This window comes from Ammodytes marinus (assembly GCF_949987685.1).
Source record: "Ammodytes marinus genome assembly, chromosome: 12".
NCBI lineage: Eukaryota > Metazoa > Chordata > Actinopteri > Uranoscopiformes > Ammodytidae > Ammodytes > Ammodytes marinus.
The window spans coordinates 17,500,725-17,518,062 of record NC_137216.1 but is presented as its reverse complement, the minus strand read 5'-3'; the positions used below and the strand labels follow the sequence as shown (position 1 = coordinate 17,518,062).

The window sequence follows — 17,338 nt, the reverse complement described above, 5'->3', positions numbered from 1 at the left end:
AGCAAAAGGAACGAAGAGAAATATACATATTTGTATTTATCTTAATATTCAAAGAGTGTAAGATGCTATTTAGAAGTTGCAAATATTTATTGTAAAATGTAAAAGAGTATATAAAATCCATCATTATCATTTGGTACAGAGTTCGTCAGTAAGAATATTCCCACATCCTCACCTTTATATTGTTACAAAGTAGCTCTCAATTATTTACATACACTCACAACAATATATGTTAGAGAAAACACCAACAAGCTCAATATGAAATATGAATCAAGGTGCAAAAGAGAAAGGTATGAAAAAAAATGTGTTTCTTCATTTTGACATTCTCTGACCAGTGTAGACCGGGTGTACATTCACCTAACAGTTCTAACAACTTCAGCTCCAAGTCGATCCCTTTATAATCCATTAGTTTGATCGTCTAATTTGTTATTCCTCCTCCTCACGTCCCCACAGGCTTCAGCATCATCTCCCTCAGATAGCTGGGACATGGCTGGGCCGACACCGGTGCTGTCCTCACCTCCCCCGTTGGTATGCAGAGTATGCACAATCTGGTCGCTGGGGCGTTTCCAAGAGGTTCGAGTGGCAATCCAGAGTACAAGAGCTCCAAAAACCACCAGGAGGAGTCCCAGAATGTTCACAAAAATTGCCTCCGGGGGAGAGTCCTTATACTTTGGGTCGGACCTTAATAATGAAGCAGAAAAAAGTAAAATTATGACCAACTACTGCTTTGCCTATTTCTAAGAACTACAAGCCTTACTTTTTATTTTTTAATACTTACAGGCCAAAAATGAGTTTCTCAGTGATGCCCATGAGAGCCACAGCTATAACACTGGCAAAGAGAAAAAGGCCACTGTAGACGTGGATGGGCATAAACGCTGCTCGCCAGGATACAGGTGCAATCGGTATCAGGTACATGCCAACTCCAAGAACAAGCTGCTCATTGAAAAGTGAAGAAAAAAAACACACTTGTCAGTTCAAGTTCACTGTGACTTAGCTTTTAAGAAAAGACCAGCAGAAGAGTACCAGGTTGTTTTTCTGTGTTCTGACAATCTCATACTCTATAGGTCAAGTGATGACCCTATCCACCTTTACTTATCTGTGCATGACACATAAGGTAAGGTGGTAAAGTTAATGATTTGATGATTGAACTATAAAGCTCTGAGCTCATATACAGTAGATGGCAAAGTCTGTACTATTTATAACTAATAGTATCAAGCTCCACAAAAACCAGGAGCCTTGTTTTATTACCCAGTGCTTTCTATCATTTGAAATAAATAGCATTTGTTTACCTGGAGAGAGTATACTATCACAGCTATCAGGCCCAGCCAACTGTGCAAGCTGTACATGTTGGGAATTTTGGCACCATTGTGGAAGTCAAAAACGGCCACCAGAGCTATAACGGCACAAGCGAATGCCACTAAGTGCAAGCCTGCGTGGATGAGCTTCATCGTTAGTTTGCTGCACTGCCAGGTCCATGGCAGTCTGTAGACAATGATGGCTGCAAGAGAGGGACACGCATGTTTACAATTTAACCAAATTCCTTTCTGCAAAAATCAGGCTTATCTTCCATTATATTGTGTATGCAAGGTCTTCCAGTATGACGGGCACATGTTAAAGTGTGATAGGTGCAGTTGATGGAAACAGCTTTCAGAAAGCACTATTGCTATTGCTATTGATACATTACTTATCAGGTTGTAAATAGCACAGGAAGCCAAGTGTCAAATGTTCATGATTTATGGGCCATGGTTTTGCATATGTAGATGTTGAGCCAAATCCCTTTTAAGACCCCTGAGACCAATTGTTATTGGTGATATTGGGATAGTCTAAATTAAGTTAAGTTCTCTTGAACTCACTTTACATTACACATAGCCTACTTGTGGTTGCTACACTACAAACCCCAAGTTTAAAGCAGACCGGTTTCCTACAGTTTGCAGACTCACAAGGAACTTAGACCATTGTTTTTGTATATTGGTGCATAAGATATAGAAATAAAAAGCAAGTGCTGCAAAGTCAAGAATATAAATAGCCTAGAAAATGTGTTTAAGACTGTGCAAATATGGAAGACTGGTTAGTAAAATGACTAAGTAGGCTAGTAACCCCTCACAACCCTCCAGGTTGAGAAAAACGTTGTGTAACTTTGTTTACATACTTTCTGAATTAATCCCAATTCTTTGAAAAATTATTCCTCTCACCAGTTCCCTGCAGGAAAATAAACCCGATGACTATTAAGACCGGATGCCAGTTAAATTCGGCCGATCCTCCATCCCAGGCTAAGCCTTCCCTAAAGTGGAGAACCCATCTCAGCACGAATATTATGGAGACCAGCCCGACGACGGCTGCGGCACACAGAGCGACCACGAACTGCTTCAAGCCTTCCATCGCAGTGAGACGAGACGACTTTACCGGAGGAGCTGCTGCTGCTGACACCACAAATCCTACTGTTGAGTAAAGTGGAAGCTGGGGATTCGAGAGGACGGTAGTACGCGGTCACATGACCCAAGGCGCTTTACGTGTTTGGAGGAGAAGTTTTGTAACTTTTTAAGATGTTTTGCGCTGTCATCCTCTGACGTGTTAATCATATTCACAGCAGCGAGCCCGCTCAATGTTTGTTGACTAAAGTAGTTACCGTTTTTTTTTACAGACTAAAATAATCCTTAGCATGTAAAAAATCGCAAGTTTCAACATTAGTTCACTATTTAGCATTACCATTATTTATGAGTAGCCTTGAATCGTTTACTTGGTAATGTAATGAGACAGGCAGCAGCAATATAACATCATTCAGATTCTCTTTAAAGGTGCAGTAGTAGATCACACCCACACATACCATCACAGGAGCCTCAGGGGAAAATGAGGACAATGTTGTTATAGGAAGTCTGTCACAGCATTAAGGTTAACTGTTTGGCATTCATTGCTACAGGTTCACTAATGCTACTACACGTGTAGCCTATCTTCACAAATATATTAAGTTGGCATTTTTCTGACAGCATTACACATTGCTTCCACTATTCAGCAACAGCTTTGCTTTTAGCTGTGATTTCTTGTTTTATGCCTCATAGCTGACAACTTGTTCTTAGTAGTTTGACACAAAAGCGGATTTTTTCAAATGAATATAAATAATGTGGCACTTTATATGTGGAATAAACAAAGACATTACAACATCAACACCCACTGTAATACCCAATTTTGATCATACACAGTAGCCTACATATTACATTAATTTTGGACGTCAGAAGGAGGCAGGAGAACTAAGTAGCTTTTAAAGATATAGCATTTTATTTAGAGAAACAGTCTTTAAAAAAGGTTGAACAGGTGTAAGAGGGAACATGGTTAACACAGTAACACAGTGTAAATATTTACAATTATTAAAAAGCTTGTTTATTTTAACACACATTTACAAAATATATAAAAACAACAATTGTTTAAACTTGATTATCGAGTGTAATGCACTCAAAAGAAATACTAACACAACGATCCAGACATGAAAAACAGCATTATGAGTTTGACAGTAAAAAAAATACATGGTGGCAACTTTAAAGGCCTACTTCAACAGTTGGAATATGAAGGTGTATTGAACTCGGAGATCCTATGAATTATAAATGTGCAAAAAAAAAATTGAAATCGGATCATCCTAGCCTGAGAAAAGGCAGAAAGAGTGTTTTATGGTCTCACTGTCTAACCCTACATTTCTCTTTCTGTGAAGTAGGCCTTTAAGTATTTACATAATCTTAAATAGTCAGTCTTTTTTTCTGGCAGCCGTGAGTTTGTAAACATGGCAGCAGTAGTTTGTGTTCTTTTGTTCAATATGAACAATCGTGTCTTTGTCAAAGAACAACTCATGTCGATAAGTCTGAAACGGAATATAAAGAGAGAGAGAGAGCACACGTAAATCCAAGTACACCGACGAGGAGGCAGCTGAATGTTAGTGCAGTCATGTCGAGTCACTCACCTCATCCCAAGGTTCATCCAGAACAACCGTCCGCAGTAACTGCCCGCTGAGGTTATCGTGCAGCCGGACGTGAGCCTTTCCTTCTCCCTCCACACCGTTAGTTACCACTGCCAAAAGGTCCAGCTCATCCTCATATTCCACCGTAAAGAAGGTCTGTTGAATTATAAAGTCCTTATCATTGTGAACTCATCTCATCACTGAAGCTGTACTGCTGTGAGTCCCACATATGTGACAACAGTACTTTGAATAAAAATCATATTTGGAAGCAAAGTGCTGAGGTTTGAAATGTAGTGAGTCATTGGTCAAACTCAGATGGATGAACCTAGAAACTTGTTCTGGTGTAAAAACACACAGTGGCCTGAGGACTTGAGAATGAAATTTGGAAGATGATGTTTCTCCAAGAGTTATTTTTAAGCTCCAAAGAAGGCACACAGTTACCTCTTGATTTGGGTCATCCAGATGAAATCTTCTCTTCACTGTGCGGCCTGATGAGGTGACAGTGACCTGTGAGGTTGGCTGCGGTGGACGGAAAGTAGAAACATTTTACAACAATAAGATTGAGTAGACATAACTATGGCAAGGCATTTCTCTATTTCGTAGTGAACACAGGATACATACAGTACTTAAAGGCAGACCAAGCGATTGTAATCTAGAACACTTACCGGTATTGTGAAAATCAGCTAATACCTACTCAACACTACCTGTCTGTCATGTGTGCATGCTCAAAAGTCGGCGATCCGCTAATGGCGATTTAAAAAGCCTGGTTTAGAGCCAGCAGCTGTATGTTTTTTTACTATCCGCGGCCAGAATGACGGGCCAGGCACTTGCTCTGAGCGTCAAATATAGACGTGTTTAGTATAAAAAAATAATCAAACGTTCGCTGGAGATCTCTTAGTATGCCTTTAACCATGATCACAGCAAGTTAGGTCTGCAGTGAATACAGCACATATTACAGTAGCCCTAGTGAGTAAATACGTGTTACACTTACATTGATGTTTTGCTGGGTTGTCATAGAGAAATCCTTAACTATCTTTGATGGCACACCACTGTCAGGTTCCCCGAGGATTTTTAGGACACTAAAAAAAAAATATTGTAGAACATGTACATTATACAAAAAATAGTAAAATGGAAAATTAATTTAACTCTGATCCTCTGAGAAGACTTGCTATTGTAGCTTTTAGTGACAGAGGCTAAGGAAAATCCACTTTATGAAACTTAAATCCTTTATCCAATAGAAATGACTCTGGACTCCTTTGTTTTCGTATATTTGCCTCAACACTGTCCTTTGCACAGTCTTCTTTTTTGTTCTGTAAAGGCTGACTGTATTACTCACTTTATGGTGGTAGGTCCTACATGAATGAGTCTTCCTGAGTCGTCAGGGTGGAAGGAGATCCTGTCACTCTCTAGGAGCATTGAGGAGCAGTCCATGTTTTGTATTCCATCAGTTGCCTAATGTTATAAAATGAATAGGTATCACATTATCTCATATAGGGAATGCGTTTTCCACTGTATTGAAAACTGCACATAAATATGAAAAGACAATAATCATTCTATTGAATCGCTTGATGATTAACTTTAACTGGATTTGACCATCAATATTAAAAAAAAAAAATTACACTGTATGTGTATGCAGTTCTTGAATCACTTTGATCAGGGCAAACACAACTGTTTACTTGTGTTTTGGCAACAGTGGCAGCTGTTTGTCAACACAATTTATTATGTTGCTGATAATGGTATTTTGCGAGAATCAATGCACGCATCTTTGTCACAGATGCAAATTACAGAGAAGCTTATGTTACATATGCAGCAAAGACATACACAAAGGTAGTTGGAACAGTGTGTCGTGTTTTATAGTGATCGCAGGTTGGGTTCTGTCCTGCACTGTCCAGCAGCTGAATACAAAGACTGTCACAAACATCCGTGGGCCTTCTTTCACTGACACTTTCAATAGGCTCTGGCCAATTTGGTGTCTATTACACAACAAGGTTTTTTTTCCCCCATTATGGCTAAGCACATTCTGCATTTTGTGCTCAAAAGTACCAAATGTCATGTTACAGTGTATGGTAAGAGGGGATTCTTTAAACCTACCAAAGTGCTGTCCTTAAGCGAACAGATGTGGTGAGTCCCATTGTGTTTTTTATGTGGAGGTGTGTAGATAAAGTGCCATGGGTAGCCTCCGATCTGAATGCCGTTATTAGAGCATGATACTTCGAATAGCACTGGAGGGCAATCTTTACCATAAAAAATAAATAAAAAAAACATTTTTACTTTGAAATTAAAATCATTCCCGCTGCTTCATAAAAGTCCATTAGACTTAAACAGCCTCACCTGTGATCTGGATATTTACCGGAATACCGAACGGAGCGTCTCCCACCGTTTTGCCTCCAAGAAGTGAACTATGCTTTCCAAGTGTTAACTTCTCTGTCAAGCACTAAATACAAAGCAAATATTCATCAGATACACAGCGATGTGTGCAACAATATGAGCCAGGAGAATAATAAAACAAAACATGTTGCAGGAAACTCTTACAATAAAAAACAAACATACCCTTTGGAGGATGTGCTCAAAGCTGTACAGCTTCACTGACTTGATGTTGTAAGACACTGCAATTACACCTTGAGACAGAACAACGTCTGTAACACCATTTCCAAATACCTGAAAGAATGATTACATTTTAGAAACACACTACCACCTCCAGGCACATTAAACAACTTTAAATTGAATACCTTTTTGTTGATCTCCATAATGCCCAGAATTTGCAAGGGGAAAACATGGAAGATGGCAAGGTGCAACACTGTATTCTGAGCGATACCTGCCTGTGAATAATAAAAACAAAACAAAAAAAAGGTAAAATTTTATCAACTCTTCTCAACATCAGAAAACTGTTTCTGGGACTACTAAAAGGCTAAATGAAAAGATAATTAATAGATGAACTGATTCACTCAACTGCAAAATAATAATCATTTAAATAGCAAGAATGCACTGGTTCTAGCTTCTTAAATGTGAATATTCACTTTTGGCCAAAATTAGCATTTAAAAATCGTCCCTGTGAGCCCTGACAAAATACATTGGACATATTTCACTATAACATGAAGTATTGTTGCCTAAACAATTCATTGATACAAGAGTGGTTGATTATGGAGATCACATTTTAGATTGAACTCTTTCATGAAGGTGCAACTCTTTTGAATTAAACAGATTCTCTTTACCTGTCTTGCCAATGGTGTGTCTTTGTTTTGAACAGATTTAACATAGAACATCTCTTGCGAATCATCCCAGCCAAGATACCTACCAAAAAAACAAGTAAGTTAAATGGTTTGCAGATGGACTAAAAGTTCAAATGAATGCCTTAACTGAAAGTACAGAGAATTTAGAGCATTGATTGATACCTGAACTTAATGTTTGCAGAAAGGTAAACTCTCTGCAGCTCTCGTCCTGTTTCAGGTGAAAGGCGATACAGCCAGTTATTGGCAGCCAAAGCCAAGAGGCTGGGTTTATGATCAGAGGGGGAGGCTAATGGTTTGTCCTGTCAAAAAGGCCAATGAGACAAAACAACCAGATAAAATCAGGTCATTGCAAATTCGACATTAATGCAACAACGGGGTGTTTGAATTATTTCACTTACAAGTGGGCTCTGACACAGCAAGGCGTCCTCATATTTCTCCACTTTAGACCTCTTCGGTAATTTGTAAAGAACCCGAGGCTCTGAATGAACACTGAAACCAGAAGATACAATCCCATCGTTTTGTGTGTCAGACTAGTACACACCTTTAATTCTGTCGTGAATGTCCCTTAAATTTGTACACTTGAATGCCATGTATAATTACAATGTTAACGCTATAACGACTCATGTTTTCACATTGTTTCAATCACATAATGGCACAAATTTCAATTTGGTAAAATATATTAATAAACTGGTTGAAATTGTATCTGGCAAGTATTTGAGTAATTAAGCACCAACAAAATAAGAACATCTTTCATTTACATTCAAACTCAGGGTTGACATTGTTTTTCTTATGGTAGGCTAAGTAATATACTTAATATATGATATGATGTGTGCCTCAAGAGCTATCCTGCTGTGATTCTCAGGTTGGATTCTTCAAGATGACAAATAACAGTGTGTGACTCATTTTGACAAATGCATTATGTGGCTTTTTAAGTAGGCTACATTTTAAAGATGTGGAATGTATCTTTAGCTCTAAGTCATTATTTTGCTGATTACTCATACTCACCAGCTGTAGCAGTTCAGGTAATTTTCAAAGTAGAGTTTGCCATTCTCATACATTATTGTGGATTTGGAGGTCTTGCTCCATACTTTAATGAACTCCCTGCTGTCCTACAATCGCAAAGAAGATTGTACTATTAGTAAAAACAACAGTCATTGGTATGTTACTGGCACAGTGAATTTTTAAACGCATCGTCTTTTCCATTATCACCTGGAGGAGTACAGCTCTAAGGACTTTCATATTGTGTCTGATCAAGGTCCCATTATCCCTGATACCTCTGCTCCTCCGGTTCAGCAGCTCGGCGGCGTTCACGACTCTTTTGCTCCGGTGTGGCGCCATCAGCAGGCGGCACGTGTCTCTACAGGAGGACGGTCTGGTGTTGTAAGCATGGAAAGAGACAACAACCGGAGCTGACCCTGAAACCACAGCCAGGTAAGGCCGAGGTAGCCGTAGTTAGAAGCCCTCGCTGAGCTCCATCTTTTTATCCGCCTCCCTGTTTTAACGATGAATTTAACGAGAACTTATCGGATAACTAAAGTTGGTGCTGTTGAGCTAATGACATCTCGTGCACTTCGTTCAAAAGTTGCAGCTAGCTTTCTCGTATTTTATGACGCAGAGGGCGTAGCAGTGCATGGCTTCAGAAACAAATACGTGATATCCTCAGTTTGGTGGGCTATAATGTCACAATTTGAAAGCATTCCGGTGTGTGGCTGTCACAGATAGTTAGCTGCCATTGTTAGCTGCCTTCTCCTGCCCCATTTTTGTAGTCTCCACATGGGTCTTCTTCTACTTAATAAATTAAGCGAACCTAGCTGGGAACATTAGCGCCGTCCTGTCGACCGTCGGTACTGCACGTTTACCATTGAGGATCTCACGGGTCCTTTTTTATTTTGACAAATAATCTAACTTCACATTGTTTTATTTTTATATATTCTGTATGGGCTCGTTCTCCACTGAAGCAAAAAGTAGGCTATGTTTTAGATTGAGTTAAATATTTAAATCAAATACTAAATGTGTTTTTAAATATTCCAGATGTGTTGTGCTAAGCTATTTTGTCAGCATCAAACCACTACAGCTCATATGATTTTCAAAAACTGTAGATACACTGTCAAAGCACTGTAAAACCTATTCAAGCCTTCCTGCATTTTCACAGAATAGATGCATAAACTACGGAGCTTCCCTTTAGCCAAGTTGGCTAAAGGTTTCAGCAGATTATCCTCAAGACTAAAGTCCACAGGAGAAAGACCGTCGGCTCCACTGGGTTCAAGGATCCTGACCAATCGTGATGACATCTTTAAGCACAACATGTGGTCAGTGAATGTTATGTACCGGGGAGTTAGTTTGATATGTCGCCGGTCTGTATATACCTTAAATGGAGATATTAGGATATCAGTGGAGGTGGGCCTAAGGCTACTTTTAAGAAAAAAGAGCTGAAATGTAGGGTATCTTCAACACACAATTTGGGATTTATATGTTGTAGTTTTTATTTTTATTTCATTTGATACGATATGGGAGTTACCAAAGTTGAACTGGAGATGCTTTTGTAATACTTTACATTTTAGGGATCATGTGCAATGGACAGAAGGGGATAAAGAAAACGCACGGCAGATGGCGGAAGAAAATTCCTGTGTACAAATTCCTTTGGAGGAACAAGGCGAGAAATAATTCACGTAAACATATTTTACTAAGTTAGATCTTTTTTTTTAACATGGCGCATAAACTAAATATTCTTTAATCTTCCTTTTCACACAGGAACATTTGACACAGAGGCTTTCCAGTACTGGGACAAGTTTTATGAGATGCACCAGGATAAGTTTTTCAAAGATCGCAAGTGGCTGTTTCTAGAATTCCCAGAATTGCTTCCTTCAGCTGCAAAAAGTCAAACCACAAACAGTCGTCTGGGTGATCAGCAGGAGGCATGCACGTCACCCAGTGGATCTAGCACAGACACAGAGACAATAAACCAGCAACACACAAGTACAAACACCTCCCATCAACAGGAGGCCTGTGTTGAAAAACATGACGCTGCCACACAGACTACTACTTACCCTGGCCAGCATGCATCTTTCAAGATCTTAGAGGTATTAAAACTGTTCACATGTACTGATTTCAGACTGTTGAATTTGGACCATCACACAATTTTGAAATAAAAAGAATTAGGCTATAAGTTGCTGCAGTAATGTCCTTTGCCATGACTCACTTTGGCAGAAATATTGATGAAATCTTTGTTCTCCTCACAGGTTGGATGTGGGGTGGGCAACAGTGTCTTTCCCATCGTTAATTCCATAAAGTGGGTAAATATTTTTAGATATTTCTACATATTCCATTTGAGTTAATGCATACAACGTCATTAATGTCGATAATATGCCAGTTTTCAATGCAACCTGTTTTTACAGAAGCATGACATTTCATTTGCACTAAATATTGGCATATAAAATAGAATTTATTGACTAATGTATTTTTTTTTATGTACACCGTAACATTATCCAGCTTCACATCCCCAACTAGCACAAAACCTTGGCTGATGTAACATCTTTGGAATTAAATGGACGGGAGGAAAATGTATAGCATGAAATGTGCAAATATTACTTGTATTGTCTTAATACTACATAAAATACACATGAACACAACATTGCTTACTTTAGTGCAGTTTGGTAAGGTCACTTGAAGCAACTGATATTCTGAATTTGATATGCCATTGCAAAAAAATAAGGGGACTTTGTCAAAAATAGCTTATAGAGGCATCTTGACTTGTCATAGTAGGGAAATCACAGGCAACTCTTGCTATATTTTGATTAACAGTCCTAGGGAGTAATGAGCCAGCATGAGCAATATTAGGACCCTAAAACTAAAATAAATAAATGTGGTTCTGCCACTAATAATTAGATTTTAACTATGTGTTCTGTAAAAAGGCCTGTGTGAAGTATTAATGGTGGGTGACTGTGAATTTGCTTCATCTTATTGGAACAGCTGCAAAGATACCAGCATTGAAATAGCTCAGTAAAAGGAGAAGGTGCTTCCTCGCGCGGATGCATTGTATTTGTGATTATTCAAAGGTTGTTAAATTGGCTGTTTTGCTTTGCAGAGAAACGGACACATTTTTATACTGTTGTGACTTCTCCCTGTGTGCTATACAGCTGGTCAAGGTAAGCATGTTGCTTTGTATAACCATGTACAGCATATAATTAAAGGTAATTTTCTTCAAAGCCAGTGTGGCTGATATAAGTTATAATTAAAAAGACTAACAGTCAAACTCACAGCGATGTATTTAATCTATTTATAGCCTAATAAAACTGCTCAAATATTTAGACAGAAGATATTAACATTTGATGAAGTGATTCATTTTGTTACTATAATTCATTGTAAAGCTGCTATTAATGTCAATTGTTGGTCTTTCCAAATAAGTTACTCAAAATAGATTTCATGGCTCAGACTATTGTACCCTCCCACACACAGTGTGCATACTTAAAAGCACTGAAGAATAACTCAAAGCTCTGCTTATTAACTACAAAGACAATCTGGTCATTTTAGATTATATTTTTGTGCAGGTTTTAACGTAGTTTATATTTAAATTATATTTTTATTTCTGGCTTTCTGCAAATGACTCCACTTAAACTCAGCTCCGTATATTTTAATATGTTTGTATCCAAAATTGAAGGAAATGTCATTTTCCATGTAGCCGAGAATGCCCTACAGACAGAATGTTAACAATAGAATTCTCAGTAGAGGAAGAGCATGGAGCCAAAATGTCAAAAGAATGATGTGTCTATAAATAATGGAATCCAATCAAAACTGTTCAAATTCATTTTCAGGCCTGTGAGAAATTTGGTTTCCAAATATGACACAAGCCCAAGAAATTAAAAAATCATGTGAACATCAGCGTTGAATACATTTTTTTCTCAGATTCTCTATGCACTGTAAATTTGCTCAATTAAGAAAACTAGAGTTTTCGCACGCGCTCAACCTCTAGTCAGTGGAAAGTGAATAACTACATAGATATTACATACAGGAGTGGGGAAGGAATTATGGCAGATGTTTTTTGACAAATGCAATGTTTGAGTATGTCTTCATCACTTGTGGTGTTCACTTTATGAGCCATGAGGGCATGCTTGGTGGATTGGCAGGGTAAATGAGGGAGTTGTAAAGGATCTCCTGAGCTGCAAGGTTTGTCATGTTTTGGAGTTATTTATTAATTAAAAGATAATGTAAATGCAAAACAGCAATTCTGTCAGTCAGTCCATCTTGGTTGTCTCCCACAAACACTCTCACACTTGTTGCTGGTTTTTCTCTGCTTCAGTCAGTGTACAGCCGTCCGTGTCCCAACACACTGTGGGACAGGAACACACCACTCTCTTGTTCTCCTGTCCTGCAGAAGACAAACGGTCAGGTTATTATTACTAATCAAAAAGTTGCAATGAGAAAATGTGCGTATGCAAGATGGATTGTATCTCACCTTTACTGATTGTGACAGCAAAGGGCAGGTGAAGGGGGAACTGCCTCTGGATCAAAGTGAATTGGAACTCCTGGGGACGGTCATGGAGAGGTGTCCTTGGCAAGAAGAATCCCTTGTTAGGGCTGACTGCTACCCCACAGTCCACTGCCCTAGGCAACATTAGCCCAACCATGAGTCTGGTCCGGTTTCTGAGGCTGCAGCCAGCTCCTCAGCAGCATGACAGGGCATCCTGCCTTCTTTGAATTGTGTCATCAGTGTTGTGTTGTATAAGGTGTAGAACCGGCTCCATGGTGCGATTGTCTCCTACTGGCAGCTTTCTTTCTGTGGATGTCCACATTTTCAGCAGCCGTCAACAGTTAGTTGTCTTTGTCCTGTGAATGTCAAATTATTACAGTAATTACTTATAAAACTTTGATCTGTGATATGAAAGTGATCTTTCATGATAATGGTAGCTGAACTGGTTAAATGTCTTTGTCATAGGAGGGGGATGGAAAAATGTAATAATATCATACATACTATAACATAATATAATAATCTAAAATAATACTTACCATGTTTGTGGCGGGACAGCAGAGCATGACGGCTGAAACGCTGAGTGGCTGGGAACAGAAATTAGCCAGTGTAGGTTGTTAACTTCTGACTTTTTAGACACAATACAGTCCAATGGAATGTTATTGTATTGTGCATGTTGTCCGTGCATCGGCAGAAATCAATGTTGAACATGCTAGGACCTGTTCGGAGTGCTAACCCATTAAAACCAAATAGAGCTGGATGCATCCACATTGTTTTATCAGTCCTCTTACTATTAAGCCAGTTATAAAACATAAACATGCAGAGGGGGGAGCAGCAAATTATGTCCCCCACAGAAGTAGTTTGTTTGGGCCCTGGTTCTCCTGTGATTCATGTTGAACACTTGAATTTTGTGGTTAAAATAATTAAGCACAACTGTTCATATGAATCAGTAGAGTTTATTAAGGTCACAAAGAACTGTTCATAGCAAGTGTAAAAGTTGTCTCCGTCAGTTATATGGGGCCCGCTTTTCCTTCTTCTAGAGTCATGACAATAGCCCGCTTTTCCTTCTTCTAGTCATGACAATAACCCATGGAGTAAAAAAATAACCTTCCACTTATATTATGTATGACATTTATGCCTATTGCATATTTGTTTTTCCCCTGATAACTATAATTCACACCATGTAGTACAGTAGTATGTTTTGAGAGTATTCCTCCACAGCTTATATCAGCCACCTACGGTTGAATCACACCTAAAACATCTTCAAATACACAGGGGCTCCTCTGAGAAGCAGACAGCAGTAGGCCTATGCCAGGAGTGTGGAGAGTCATATGCGATGCTGAAGGAGGAGAGTCATTTAAAATGGGGAAGGGGGCTTATAGCGCGACTACTGGATAATATAAATATGAGCGACGCTAAAAGTAGTAGTCATTAAAAGAAAGAAAAAGTTTAGCAGAATCTCTTACCTGAGATAGTGCGGCGGCTGGGATGTTATCTTCCTCTTTTTCTGCGGTGACGGCAGTAGCAGGTTGGCAAAGTGTTGTGTCTCGGTAGTTTGTTGGTGCGGCAGCTGGGACGTTATCTTGCTGGTAGCTTCTTCTTCGGGTAAAACTCCGACAGGCCTCTTATTATAGTAGTAAGATATATTGTTGTTTAGAGAAGTGATGGTAAGGGAGGAAATGGAGATTAGTTGTTTCAATACCATTGAAATCTGGAAATAGTATTACAGTTATACAGTATATAAACCCAAATATGTGTATGATATAACACTGGGAAACATGTGTGTGGCGATTAAAAACAGTCTGGGATATAGTTAACCTTAACTGTTGCTCTTATAGGCCCATCCGGACTATGATGAGTCTGTGTGTCACGCCTTTGTCCATGACATTTGTGAGGAGATGGCCTCCTTCCCCTTCCCTCTCCAGAGCCTGGATGTTATTCTGGCTGTCTTCGTGCTTTCCTCCATCCATCCGGACAGGTAGTCAAAGGTTACAAGACAAAGAAAGAAAGCCAGATACACTCAACAAAAATATAAACGCAACACTTTTGTTTTTGCTCCCATTTTTCATGAGATGGACTTAAAGATCTAAAATTCATTCCAGATACACAATATTACAATTTCTCTCAAACATTGTTCACAAATCTGTCTAAATGTGTGATAGTGAGCACTTCTGCTTTGCTGAGATAATCCATCCCACCTCACAGGTGTGCCACATCAAGATGCTGATCTGACATCATGATTAGTGCACAGGTATGCCTTAGACTGTCCACAATAAAAGGCCACCCTGTGCAGTTTTGTCTCACAGCAAAATGCCACAGATGCCACAAGCATTGAGGGAGCGTGCAATTGGCATGCTGACAGCAGGAATGTCAACCAGATCTGTTGCTCGTGCATTGAATGTTCATTTCTCCACCATAAGCCGTCTCCAAAGGCGTTTCAGAGAATATGGCAGTACATCCAACCGGCCTCACAACCGCAGACCACGTGTAACCACACCAGCCCAGGACCTCCACATCCAGCAGGTTCACCTCCAAGATCGTCTGAGACCAGCCACTGAGACAGCTGCTGAAACAATTGGTTTGCATAACCAAACAATTTCTGCACAAACTGTCAGAAACCGTCTCAGGGAAGCTCAACTGCATGCTCGTCGTCCTCATCGGGGTCTTGACCTGACTCCAGCTCGTCGCCGTAACAGACTTGAGTGGGCAAATGCTCACATTCGATGGCGTCTGGCACGTTGGAGAGGTGTTCTCTTCACGGATGAATCTCGGTTTACATTGTTCAGGGCAGATGGCAGACAGCGTGTGTGGCGTCGTGTGGGTGAGCGCTTTGCTGATGTCAATGTTGTGGATCGAGTGGCCCATGTTGGTGGTGGTGGGGTTATGGTATGGGCAGGCATCTGTTATGGACGAAGAACACAGGTGCATGAGGCAAATGGTGGTCACACCAGATACTGACTGGTTCTGAGTTCCCAGACCCCCAATAAAGCAAAATGATGCACATTTCAGAGTGGCCTTTTATTGTGGACAGTCTAAGTCACACCTGTGCACTAATCATGATGTCAGATCAGCATCTTGATGTGGCACACCTGTGAGGTGGGATGGATTATCTCAGCAAAGCAGAAGTGCTCACTATCACACATTTAGACAGATTTGTGAACAATGTATGAGAGAAATGGTAATAGTGTGTATCTGGACTGAATTTTAGATCTTTAAGTCCATCTCATGAAAAATGGGAGCAAAAACAAAAGTGTTGCGTTTATATTTTTGTTGAGTGTATATTAATCTTTCACCTTTTTCAAAAAAATAGGATTGAAATGAATAACTTATTTTCATAATGGATTCATCTTATTATTATTTTTGATTGATTGTTTGGTTTGTAAAAATGATGAGAAATGTAATCGCAATTACCCAGAGCCCAAAGTGTTTTGTCACACCAAAAGTCCAAAAAACGTATTATTGGAAAACATTTAATTTGATAATATATTAAAAAAATTAAATAAAACAAGTCGAAGGAAAATAAGCAAATCCTGACTTGGATGTTAATAAGATTGAATCCTATTGTACAACATTATTGTTCCATAAATGCAACTTCCATTGACAGAATTCAAGGCGTGATGAACCGGCTGTCTACATACCTCAAACCTGGAGGAATATTCCTTTTCCGGGATTACGGAAGATATGACTTCTCTCAACTCAGGTTTAAGAAAGGTGAGCCGCAAGCTAATAACGCACATACGACTGCAGCCATTTAATCTACATTACCAAATTACTTGTATATTGTTTAACCCTTTATGTGTATCATGCAATTTAATTTAATTTTTTTTCATTTTAATCTCTCACAATCAGGACGGTGTTTATCAGAGAACTTCTACACACGTGGAGATGGAACCTGTGTTTACTTTTTCACTAAAGGTAATTCTACATTTGACCTGCATTTTCCTTTACATGGAGAACACTTTGGTGTTTTTTCTTGGAATTTTGAGGTTTCAGGAACCTTGGGAATGATTAATTCCCCATTGGTATTGCCTGGAATAGGCTGGCTACATCCTGGTACTGATTGTGTTTATTATATATTTTTTTGGTTGCAGAAGAGGTTCATCATTTATTTTCCAATGCTGGCCTGGAAGAAATTCAGAATCTGGAGGACAGACGGCTCCAAGTGAACAGGGGAAAGAAAGTTGCAATGCACCGAGTTTGGTTGCAGAGCAAATACAGCAAATCACATCCACCTTCACCATCTTAGCATCTCAGGCATATATATTTATTCAATACAGGAAAACTGTATTTTTTAAATATTGTTATTTGTTACCAAAGTAGCATATGTTTATAACAACAAGATTGTCTGCAATAAACAAATAAAACAGTTTGAGTGTACCATGAGTATTGATTGCATGAAGAGGACTTGGACATTTTGGGGGATTTTAATTAAATTAATGTTTTCTTATTTCCATCATTAAGCTACATAAAGTAATAAAAAACCTAAGCCCCTGAGTGACATTTTTATTTATGATATCGGGCTGCATAAGGAAAATTGACTTGACTTTACTTGATGGCAGTTTTTGCATGATATAAATCCAAATTTTAAGATGGAGTCAAACGTTTGACTTACTAAATCTAAATAATGAGATGGACAGTAGGTCAAAATGATAGCTTAATTTTACAAAAAATATGAAATGGGTAAATACATTTTTGACTAAGTGT

General features: G+C 39.0%; 3 protein-coding genes across 4 annotated transcripts; 1 reads left to right on the top strand and 2 right to left on the bottom strand.

Moving 5' to 3' along the window:
- Positions 1-138: 138 nt before the first annotated feature.
- On the bottom strand, positions 139-2,738 carry cybrd1 (cytochrome b reductase 1). The gene is made up of 4 exons (XM_080038212.1): positions 2,190-2,738; positions 1,287-1,495; positions 776-930; positions 139-678 (listed from the first exon to the last, which is right to left on the bottom strand). Exons 1-4 carry the CDS (start codon positions 2,374-2,376, stop codon positions 393-395), a joined length of 837 nt encoding a protein of 278 aa, XP_079894338.1. The 5' UTR covers positions 2,377-2,738; the 3' UTR covers positions 139-392.
- A 62-nt stretch (positions 2,739-2,800) lies between these two features.
- dcaf17 (ddb1 and cul4 associated factor 17) lies at positions 2,801-8,848 on the bottom strand. 2 transcript variants are annotated; one of them, XM_080038208.1, is made up of 14 exons: positions 8,380-8,848; positions 8,176-8,279; positions 7,569-7,659; positions 7,333-7,469; positions 7,153-7,231; positions 6,670-6,759; positions 6,491-6,598; positions 6,272-6,374; positions 6,032-6,174; positions 5,277-5,392; positions 4,932-5,019; positions 4,382-4,459; positions 3,944-4,096; positions 2,801-3,844 (listed from the first exon to the last, which is right to left on the bottom strand). In XM_080038208.1, exons 1-14 carry the CDS (start codon positions 8,506-8,508, stop codon positions 3,731-3,733), a joined length of 1,533 nt encoding a protein of 510 aa, XP_079894334.1. In that variant the 5' UTR covers positions 8,509-8,848; the 3' UTR covers positions 2,801-3,730. The 2 variants fall into 2 exon arrangements, with proteins under 2 accessions (XP_079894334.1, XP_079894335.1); XM_080038209.1 differs by lacking the exons at positions 7,333-7,469; positions 7,569-7,659 and having other exon boundaries at positions 2,804-3,844.
- Positions 8,524-16,923, top strand: mettl8 (methyltransferase 8, methylcytidine). The gene is made up of 10 exons (XM_080038211.1): positions 8,524-8,601; positions 9,323-9,479; positions 9,732-9,823; positions 9,922-10,250; positions 10,410-10,459; positions 11,255-11,315; positions 14,473-14,612; positions 16,239-16,345; positions 16,484-16,549; positions 16,726-16,923. The coding sequence occupies exons 2-10, from the start codon at positions 9,328-9,330 to the stop codon at positions 16,878-16,880; spliced, it is 1,152 nt and encodes a 383-aa protein (XP_079894337.1). The 5' UTR covers positions 8,524-8,601; positions 9,323-9,327; the 3' UTR covers positions 16,881-16,923.
- The last annotated feature ends 415 nt before the right edge of the window (positions 16,924-17,338 follow it).